Consider the following 12136-nt stretch of genomic DNA (forward strand, 5'->3'; position numbering starts at 1 on the left):
ATGTATTATAATATTATCACTCATCGTTTATAATTTATTTAGTGTTGTAGTACCGTAACTATAGTGACTGTATAGTGTATACCCATAAAGTATGTAGGTAACTATAGCTGTATTATTACTTTGCTATACAATATACACAATGCATGTACAAACTAAATCCAAATGTATACGATAAAATTACATGAAAAATTTGTAGTTATTACGATAACATCATAATAACAATATTGTTACAGAAGCCTGAAAAAATTAATTAAAAATATTTAATTTACGCCTCATTCTAGATTCTAAGCACGGCGATTATATTATTTTATTTTATCTGTTATCGCGCTTTGGAGCAAAAAGTATTATTTATAATATTCAAAATCGAGAATATAGTTGCTGGCTGGTAGCAAAACGTCAGCAACTTTTAATTGGAAAAACTAAAAAAAAAAAATCAGAAAAAGAAAAATGTTTACGCATCGTCAGATTCTAATAAAAATATTGTTTTTTGTATAATTCACAAAGTAATAGCTATGATAGAGACTTTAAATTTTCACCCAAATAGCCTTACTAATTTTTTTTATGTACCTATAGTAGTGGTTTTCAAACTCGGTGCCGCGGCACACCGGTGTGCCGCGAGTATCCACTAAGTGTGCCGTGGTTTTCCATGAATTACCGATTGCATTGAATTGTGATATAAGAAAATAGTGTCAACTATTCGTCCAACCGTCCAAGAATTAAAAATATTTGTTAACCCATCAATCACACATTTCTAATTAAATGTATATATATAATTATAATTAATTCAAAACAATTTTGTCCATCTAAAAAAAGGCAAGTGTGTCGTGAAAATTTTTTGAAGTGTACGGTGTGCCGTGTATAATAAAAGTTTGAAAACCACTGACCTATAGTGTATAGTTCTCAAAGTATTTAAGTTCTTTTTGAACTATAAATAAACATGTTCGATTTAATTTTATAAATATTGAAAAAACATTTTCTCTCAGTGAAAATGTTTGAAAATGTAATTCACGGTTGCTCAAATGTTTTGGTTAGATTTTAAAAATATTAAAGATACGTAAGCACAATTTTTTTTTATATAAAAATTCAAAGTTTAAATTTGGACAAAATGTATTCATACCGTTCAGTGACACCTATGATCTGTATTTACTTAAGTATATATTATAATTATTTTATAATGAATGCATGTTTGTTGTCAAAAATTAGTTGTATCTACCGTACTGCTTATATAACTTATAGAATTACTAATATAAAGCACTATATCTACAATATATCAGTCCTTAAAAATTCGGCTCAGGTACAGATTTTTTTCAATTGATGGCGGTACTTTGAAGTAGTTTTATGCCTATACAATGATTTATTATTGAATTCAAATTTAACACATCCAATATTATTTAACTATTAAATACTAAAAGTAAGTACTTTTAAACGCTAATAACTTTAGAGTAAAAATAATTATATTTTAATTATAACTTAATTTTAAATTTCATTAATTACTCATAAAGTTATAACACATAACAATTTAAATTGTACATTTTTTCCCAAGTGTTTAACATAACAGTTAAAAGTTCAAAAAAAAAATGTATTTAAAGGACTGAAAATTATCCCATAAAGCCTCAGAGAGAATGAACCAATGATGAGTGATCAAAAATACCTAATGGTTCAGTTATTTGTAATTGTATTAGATGCAAATTACTCGTGTCAACCTATAACATAATGCTTCAATATACATTTTATTATCTAATAATTTAAATAAATAGTACTGATTTATTGATTTAATACAACATAATACATAATAAATTATACTATATAATGTGTCAATGCACATACTATATCTCAAATTGATTAAATTATTGTTCAATGATAACAAATATAATATATCATTATTAATTTATTTTCATCGTTTAAAATTGATAATAAAACAATTCATTATAAATACTATAGTATTTATAATCATTAATCAATGAAAAAACCCAATTAAATTAAAATAACTGATGAAGGTGTTACCATTGAGTATATAATATATTATATACTCAATTATACTCAATGGTATTACCTATTTAATAATATTTACCTATTTATCTTAGGAACCATAAAATATTCAATAAATTATTCAAGTATTCTTTATTTAATTTTTTCAAATATAACAATCATTATTTTGGTGATATTATGTCATTCAACAATAGTCAATATATTAATCATTGGCTTTTACTAATTAAAAAAAAAAAGAACTGAAACAATTATAAATTCAAAACTTTTAAAAATGATTGAATTAAGTAATGAAGTAACTAGGATAAAATAAACATTATACACCTACTCTAAAAATAACAAAGAAATACTCAACAAATAGGTATAATACAATGATTTTACATTTCGACTAATTAATTTTTTACACACAAGAAAGTATCATCAAACTGCTTCAATTCTATTTTCAATAAATCTGCTTTATTTCTTAGAATCTTTGCAATATCAGTAGATTTAGTTAACATGCTGAGTTCTCGATCCAAATTTTTCATTTCTTCATTCAAATCAGTAGCTGATTCATCAACCAATTGACACAATCGTGCAAAAGTAGTAGAAAGTTCCTGTTGAACTTGATGGCTACAATTTGCAGATGTGAGATCTACAATTAAACGGAGCTTAGCAGTAGCATGATCAACATATTGCCTTTTGAATTCTCGTTCTTTTGCTTTTGTTGTCCAAGACAAACGCTCATACAGATAAAGCACTCCGTAAATAGCACCTGTAGCTATGATTAAACGCCATCCAACTGTTTTTAGCATCTGAAAAAGAGAAAATTCAAATTCCATTCAGAACACAAATGTATTAATACTTACAAATCCTGCTAATACAAGTCCTCCCACAGTACCTTGAGTACCAACAGACGCGGCTACAACACGAGATATCATAGATAAATTTTGTTCCACGGCTAAACTACTGAATGAACCATCAACAGCACTGCTGGTTGATGGATTGTGAGATGGGGACTAAAAATAATAATGTTACAGTTGCAATGATGTTTGAAAAATTAAAACTAAAATAATATTTATTTTAAAAGCAACTAAAAATATTTACTATTAAAACCCTTGATTGATTACGTGACCAATTGGCTAATGATGATACACGAGTAACTAATTTGGATAAGCCCCAAGAGAATTTGAACTCAAGTTGTTCATGAAAATCACCACATAGATTATCACAATGTAAACGATACAAAACTTCAAATGGTTCACGTTTGGGATTTGTTACATTGATATTCCGTTTATCTTCTGGCAATAACGTTGACATCTTATCAATCATTTCTCTTTGACTTTGATCTATATTCATAGCCAATGCAGTGGATAGTCTAGCTCGTAAATTGCTACCAAGACCTGCTTCCACATGGCTATGAAGTTCTTTTTTATAAACATTTAAAACTAATGCTTCTGGGTGAAATGGTAAATTGAATTCATCAACTAAAACCGATAATCTGCGAATTTCGTCATTCAGCGCTTTAGATACCTAAAAACAAAACAAAAATACAAATAGTTATTTAATAAACATATGCACAGTATAAAATAAATTCACTTTATCCTCCACATCATCAACCATTTGATGGATTTTCATTTTCATTTGATTTGTTATATTTATAAGTTGTTGTTCAGTAAAATTCAATTTTTCTTGAAATTCTTTTTTCTGACACATTTTTAAATGTGTTTGTTCTTGACTTCTATTGTAAATTGTTTCCATAATTTTAAGCATTTCTCTAAAAATAATACAAGAACTTTTAGTATTAAAATAATGCAAATTATTTAAATAATATTTTAAATGTTTATTCTCTAATTAATTTCTTCACATTTAGAAGGAAATTTGGTCACTGATTAATGCACATGAACATAGATCTACTATAGGATATGCACATAGGCGTGCGCACGGGGGGGTTCCGGGTGTGCCTGGGCACCCCTCGACATGTAATTAGGGCCCTAAAATTTAAGTCCTATAGCATTTATTATATAAGTCCGTATTTTAACAAATGTTACTAGAATAAAAATGGTAATTTTTCTAAAATATGTCGTAAAAATAAAATTAAGTTTTGGGATAAAAAAATTAATACACCATAAAATATTTTAAGTTTGCGTGATAAAACTTAAAACTTATTATGATTATAATAGCTAGATGTTATTGACTACAAAAGTAAAAATAATAAATAAATATTGCAATTATCTTAAAAATAGATTTTAGATCCAACTATATCTAATGAAATATTATATTACTTGGTAGTTGGTACTAGTAATACTATTGATTGATTTTATATGTGATATAATGTAAGTAATGTTTATTCGTGCATTATAATTTATTAAATTATGTACATGTCTTGTTAAGAGAGGGCCCGAAAAAATTGTAGGCACCCCCTGAAATTTAGATCTGCGCACGCCTATGGACATGCGCATAGATAGTTAACTATATTCTGTTCCAAAAGAGATTATACCAGGTGGTGAAGGATTTCCGTCCAGCGGCACACATCTCCTACATAATGTCTAACCTAACCGATGTAAGGGAAAAAGTGTGTATAACTGGTGTATTCTCTTTTAGAACAGAGTATAAGTAGGGGTGATAACTGGATGATGCTTTACCATTGCTCAAAAAAAACTAGTCACCAGGAAAGTTTCTTCTTAAAATTAATACAAAATGGAGTATAGATAAAGAATAAAAATTGTAATTACTTTTTTATAATAGTATTATATACATTTTTTAAATATATGGGTAATGTTAGTAACATTAACATTAATAATCGATAAAAATCTTACTTGACTAAATGTTTCCCTTGCTGTGAATGATTTAAAAACTTAGTCTTAATTGCGGATTTTGAGATACACTCCTCAAATCTACGTTCAAATTCTTCAAACTCCGTATATCTAGCACCAAAACCTTCAGCTAATGCTCCACTATTTAGAGGTAATCCATTACGTTCTTTAACGCGAGCCTGTAACACTTCTTTTGCAGAAATAAAAAATATACGAGACACTGCCTCTTCAGGTGTGCAAACTTTCAGCTCCTTCACCAAAAAATCCGTAGCACGCTCCATATGTTGTTTACGCACCTAATAAAAATATTTATATGTTAAATTGTTGAATAATTTTTTTTTGAAATAAGCAAAACAATCATTATAAAATTTCAAACTTGAAATTGTAAAATGTTGATATATAAATAACTTATATATATAATAACTTATATTTATATATACTTATATTACTAATACAACACAATAATTATTTTTAATTATTTGTTTAGAAAAATTTGGCAAAAACAATGCTTTTCTTACCTGGTCTTGGCTATTAAACTGGATGGAAAGATAGTAACATAAAAAAGGATAGGTATTTAATAATAATATTTACTTAAATATGATCATAAAATTTACCTGGTCTAAGAACTCTGGTTCATTAGCAGATGCATCCCAGCGATTGTTTAATATAAATATATTTGGCTTCGATAATTTTGTTGAAACTTTATGAAAAAAATTCTTCTCCTGGAAACAGTATGATTTGTATTATTAGTACAGAATTATAGCTGATTATTATTGTTAAAAAATCTAATTTTGAAATAATAGTTTTATAAGTTAAACTATATAAATTATATTGTAATTAAATCAATGCAATATACAAGGTCTTCCAAAAAGACACATAAATAGTGATATAATATTAATATTATTGTTATTTTTAATATTTTACTAGAAATGCAACCAAATATATTCATCAAATATATTACAAATTAAATTTAATATAGATTAAAAATTGTTTTATAAAATAAATTATATTAAATTTAAAAATTATAAACACCATTGTGTTCTTATAAGCAAATAAAATAAATGTTTTATTATTATTTTTTTTACATTACCTATAATAGAAATAGAAATTAAAAAAATTAATTTAAGCATTCTGTCAAAAATAAAAAAATGTTTAAGAATATGTTTTAATATAATACGAACAAAAAAAAAGAATTATAAAGCATTTTTTTAATACATATATTTATTGATAAAATATAACTGGCTATTAAACTATTAGTAAATAATTTTTATTGACTAAAAAAAATTAATTTTGCATAAAATGTAAACGTGTCACAACAACATATGTAAAAATTATTTAGATTAATTAAGACAAAACTTTAAATAGTATAACTATTATAAAACTAATAAAAAAAAAATGCTGAAAACATAATAAAAAGTTGTGATAAAATCATAAACAAAAAATAATAAAATGTTTAAAAATATATGTATATATTTAACAATGATATATTATGCTTAACACTCCACTTTAAGTTAAATAACAGTTCAAAACCATAATAATTTATAATTATAATTATCATTCTACTAAAAGTTTTCAACTAAGAAATAGTAAAGCTAAAAGAAAATTAAACTCTATTTTGTAATTAATATGAATTATGGAAAAAAAACTTTTAAACCAAAAAATGAATAATTTAAAATGTATTAACAGTTTTAAATGAAAAACAATAAAACAAAAATAATATAAATCATACCTTTGCTTGCATATTGGCATACACTTGTATAATATTTAAAATTTTAAAGTAATTTCATTCAAATTAATTAATTAAAAAAAAATTATTCTTGACAAAAGTATATATATTTTTTATACTAAACTAATCTAAACATATATATTATATACATATATATATATTTATATAAAGTATTATAATCATATAAATTTTAATTATTAATCGTTTAACATCTGGTATATTATTGTCATGAAAGCTGTGTATAGTAAGAAAAATGACCTTAGGTACTAAGGTATACTTTTTAAACTAATTGATTTTTCTCATTAATTTATTATTGAATAAAACACATTATAAGTATCAGGGCAATATAGAATACAAGATTAATCAAAGTTATCAAGCAACAATAAAAAACAAGACAATGAAACAGAACAACACCTAAAAAGAATATTGTGTAATATGATATTAGGAATATAAGTGTGCAAGTACATAGGTTCCTGGTATAATAGTGATACAATCATCAAACTGCTACGACCACAGACATTTTAATTAAATATAATAACATTTATTTGTGTCATCTGTGACCATCATCAGAACCATTGAACGGCACCAAGCACCAGGGTCCCAATAATTTAAAGGATAACAGATGTGTTAAAATAAAACTATTTATATTTATATAGTCTAATAATATATATATATATATATGATTTTAGTTTAATTATAAATTCATTTCCCATATTTTTTTTAAAATAATATATTTTTGATTGTTAGATATAGAATAATGGGGGGTACCACTAAAAACGTTGGTATATTAACTCAACTAAACTTTAAATACTAATAAAATACTACATTGAAAATTGTTGAAATATTATTTATAATATACACAATTGACTTACAGTAACCATCAATGTTGATTCAGCATTAGCCACTAACACAAAAACATCGGCATCAATGCAATGTGCATCAATCCAATCATCCAAATGTGGTGTAACATCTACTCCCGGAGAGTCAACTAAAGCTACATCATCTCTTAATAAGCTGCATTTGTCTTTTGGCCAATATACATGTACCAATTCTTTTTCATTCAATTGTTTTTCATAATTCAAGGCATGTGCCAAATGTGTAACGGACTAAAAAATAAATTTTATAATTTAAAAATTAAAACATTAATCAATAATAAACCACTACTTACTTCTACATTCTGTTTTTCATTACTACCTTCAGTAACTAAATATGCATCACCAGTTTGAGACCCTTCGACTTGCAGAAAACAATTAGTTGTATGACCAATACCACTTGGAAGCACTTTTTCTCCCAACATAGCATTTACAACTGTACTCTTTCCATTGCTTGTTCTAAATATTGTATTAATGTTTAAATTAACATTTAATCAATAAACTAATAATTAATAAAATATATTATACTAATAATTTTTGACTCCACATAAACATGTTTAATAAAGAGTGTGAATAAGCTTAACACATTAGCTGCGTAGCATCATGTTTAAGTTTATTTGTTGTTACACTAAAAAAATTGTGGTTTAAAAAAATAAATTTTAAAATATCTAAAATATCAATGAACAACTTGCACATGGTGATACATATTAAATAATACTTGTATACTCTATTCTAAATAAGAACAGTCTTTGGCAACCAACTTGTGCGCATGGGCGTGGCTTTACAACACAGCTGCCACAGAGTAGATGGGAGGTAGGTTAGGACAAACGGGTGTTGTCTGACCGCCAGCCGACGTAAACTGGTCGCCGCCGAAGACTATTCTTATTTGGAATAGAGTATAGAAGATACTAACAATAAACCAGTAGTTTAGTTAACATAATTCAGCATATACAAACTATGAATTAATACCATTTAGCGTCATCAACAGTGAACATGTTAAAAAAAAATATTTATAGCTTCATAATACTGTGATTTACCAATTTTAATTCTTAGCAAAAAAATATAAACAACAATAAAAATATATGTTTTTAATTTATGTAATTTGCTTATCTGTTAATAGTGAATAGTGCATATAATATTTATAATATAGTGAAACCTTCCTGACAAACATCTCATCTTTTCAACTGACAACTCTAAATAGAGAATGTTTTTTGTGAACAAACTACAACTGAACTCTCTGAAGAGAAGACAACATTTCAGAGACTGAGATTTCAGCGTGTTGGTAAATTTCAAGACAAAAGTACACAAACCTGCCAAAAAAAGCAACTTTCATATGATCACGTGTCAACACTTCGCAAATTCCTTTGACTTTTGATCTATAATCCAATATGGATTTTAATTCATTTCCATTGATCACATCAGGACATATTTTATTCACATCTAAAAAAAATATAATTATAACTATAATATGAATAAATAAAAAAATGTAGAATTTTATGAATTTATCAATGATAAAAAGTGTTATACTAGGTTTGAAACATAATACATTAATATTTTGATGTTTTTTTTTTTAATACCTAATATAATATGATCTAAAATTATAGTAGTTTATTATTAAGGGATGTTATAAACAATCAAGAAAATAAAATATTATTATTGTCTTAGCAAAATTCTACTGTTCATAATATAAAATTCAATACCTATACATTTTTATTTTAAATTATTTTAAATTTAAATTATATTTGTGTATATTAATATACCTATTATTAATTGTCCAATATATAATAAGGTTTATAGACAATTTGTATTTAAGTGCAATAGAAATATATTTACTAACATCATAAGCTAGCTACCATTAAGACTGACAAAGATTGTTTTGGTTATTTATGATAAACAATCTGCACAATTTATTAGTCAATTTATAAAACACTAAATCATAACTCATTAGTCATAACCTAATAAATGTTAAACTGCAGTGCAATAGAACATAGAATGATTTTCCTAACTCCCTCTTTTTAAATAGAATACATTTTTTTACCATCTACCAAGCAAAATAAAATAAGCCACTGAAAAGTAAGAAGGTTATAAATAAAAGTCCCATTGACATATTAGTATTCAGCATAAAAATTTTCTATACCCTATATTTCATAAATATCCAATAACTATCCATAGTGAATTAGTCAAAGAAAGAGTTAGAAAAAGTCTTACATAAATATATAATATCTATAAGGTAGTATAAAGAAACTATAATAAATTGTTAACAAATTTAATAATAATTACCAATCATGCGTTCAGATGCGTCAGCCACATAGTCTTGAATATCCACAAAAATGTTATTGATTTGTTTTTTAGCTTGGCCAAAGACCTGTAAAGGTGAAGAAATTTGTTCATCTGTTAATGGACTACGAGGAGCCACTAAGGAATCACCAAATCCAATTGTGCGATTTATGTAAGCAGCCATTTATGAACAAACTATGAAAGACGACGATAACATGCAAAGCTCAAATGCTACCTGCCAAAAAACAAGAAAAAAACAAAAAAAAACAAATTAGAAATAATAATTGATAAAATAACTTAAGAAACATAAAAATAATATAATATGTGGTTGAGTGAATACCCTAAAATAAAATATATCCTATAGGTACTTTTAATATCGTGCATTTTCATAACTTTGGAATCATACCTGTTTATTCCAAGACATTAATACTAAACAAATAGAATGTTATTATTCATTTATAAAATCAATTCAACTTTGATTGGGTCATAGTTGCATCATAAATCTTAAATAGTTTAATTTTGGTCTAGATGGGATAAACTTTTGGACCATAATCCAACACCAATTTATATTTAAATGGTTGTATTATAGATACTTACGTTGATTGATTTGAGAATATGTCAATTAAAAAAACCAATATAAAGTCGGTGGTCTATATTCAATTGAAATCATATAATACAAGACGCAGAATTACAAAACTCATATTTTCTACAGAACAACAATAACGTCAACACACAATGTTACCATGACAAAAAATGAATATTACGTCGGGTTTTTTTAATCTCTTTTCTACGACGTTTTCTTAGCCGTTTTTTGCAAAAGAAAAATAAATATTAAATTATTAAATCCGTGCGGTCCGTGCCTATAAGAGATAGCGTAAAAATGATAATAAGAAATACGATAAGACTGAACAGGTTGACCAAGAGTATAAAAATACTACTACTACATGACGGAGAAATATTCGTGCACTTGTTGGTGAAACTGTGTGCAAGCACTACAGCCGATATTGCACAAGGCGGCATTTCGTTTAGCCCATCGGCCATCATCATGGTTCAAGTAGATTGGTTCTATTTACAATTTCTTTGATCTACAACTGACTACTGACTACAACTACATAGTCTTCAACCATGGATTAACTACAGCCTACAGGCACTCGAATTTCTGTGTTAGGTAAACGATTTGCAAACTATAATTTTAGCCACAACAGTCGGTAAAATAATATCTTTTTATTCTATAAAACCAAGAATCAGAATTCACATACCGTACCTTATGCATACCTCCTATCTAACTAAACGCTTATTATCTCCAACCAAACGCTCTTGTTTCAATCTAAATGTCATAAATCAATATATATATACATATACGCGTAGATACCTACATTATTGCTATTTATTTCTATGAGATATTTATAACCAACAGGTTTGTTCTACCGATAAACACGAACCAAATACTGTAAATGACGGTATTTGCACGAACTATGCCATAGTCAAGAACGCGCTGATATAATGTGACGGTGGCGGTGGCTAATCGAATCTCATCGGAAGCGTTTTGCTGAGCGCCTTCGAGGACCATGTAAAATCGTGACCCCTCTAGCACACCCAGTCGTCTAATACTACAGCATGGGTCGTCTGGAAAAAACTGAGCGCTTAACTATGTATATTAAGTTGCATATACAGTAAAACATTTTTTTGATTTTTTTTTACAAACTATATTATAGTATATATTTATTGTATTTGTAAATTCTTCTGATTAAATCATGAGCAATAACATTTTATATTACCTTACCCTTTCTTTTTCATTTTATCTGGGCATGCACCGCTTACCTCGCTTGCCCTGACTGCACACCACTGATGCAAGTGTAGTATACACCTACATTTCGGGGAGAAGGATTCTTGATAATGATTCTTATGACTATTTTGCAAATTCCTGTTCATCCGTCATTTACTCATATTCTACTGCTGCTACAAAACTCTTTATTACCTATATCTAGTTGCTTATTTTTCTAAGTCTTCACGGTGTATTCTTACAAGTAGTGTTCTTCTCGATGGTTCTTACTACTAATTGTTGAACCTATTTTGCTGCATCCTCTTTTAAATATCTCTTGCAATAAGCTTTGAGAATTTTTAACGAAAAAATAATCTTCGTCAATTTTTAATAATTGATTTATATACTCATAAATAAAATATAAAACAGTAATTCATTGTATAAATATGATTTTCAATTTATTCATATTTTAATAACAAAAAAGCTCGCCTAAAAGGCTAACAACATTATACATTTTGATTATAAAAAAAGTGTAAACAAATGAAACACAAATTAATTTCAGAAAAAACTTGCCATAAGAGCTGTCAAAAATGTAATACATTTCGATAAGAAAAATATTGCCATATGGGCCAACGGTAGATATAGGTAACACGTTTTGATAAATAAAACAGTGTACAAAACGGTATAAACAATTTTGATGAGTAGAAAAGTTGAACGA

The 12136-nt window shown here is 26.8% G+C and overlaps 1 protein-coding gene across 3 annotated transcripts; it reads right to left on the reverse strand.

The window, feature by feature from the left end:
- Positions 1-2106: 2106 nt before the first annotated feature.
- On the reverse strand, positions 2107-10521 carry LOC132932132 (transmembrane GTPase Marf). 3 transcript variants are annotated; one of them, XM_060998361.1, is made up of 12 exons: positions 10254-10521; positions 9660-9887; positions 8690-8819; positions 7676-7838; positions 7380-7613; positions 5396-5503; positions 5300-5317; positions 4785-5077; positions 3565-3742; positions 3073-3498; positions 2835-2984; positions 2107-2780 (listed from the first exon to the last, which is right to left on the reverse strand). In XM_060998361.1, the coding sequence occupies exons 2-12, from the start codon at positions 9838-9840 to the stop codon at positions 2379-2381; spliced, it is 2283 nt and encodes a 760-aa protein (XP_060854344.1). In that variant the 5' UTR covers positions 9841-9887; positions 10254-10521; the 3' UTR covers positions 2107-2378. The 3 variants fall into 3 exon arrangements, with proteins under 3 accessions (XP_060854344.1, XP_060854342.1, XP_060854345.1); XM_060998359.1 differs by having other exon boundaries at positions 9660-9891; positions 10254-10520; XM_060998362.1 differs by lacking the exon at positions 5300-5317 and having other exon boundaries at positions 9660-9891; positions 10254-10520.
- Between the last annotated feature and the right edge of the window lie 1615 nt (positions 10522-12136).

The sequence above is a fragment of the Rhopalosiphum padi genome, chromosome 1 (genome assembly GCF_020882245.1).
Source record: "Rhopalosiphum padi isolate XX-2018 chromosome 1, ASM2088224v1, whole genome shotgun sequence".
Lineage (NCBI taxonomy): Eukaryota > Metazoa > Arthropoda > Insecta > Hemiptera > Aphididae > Rhopalosiphum > Rhopalosiphum padi.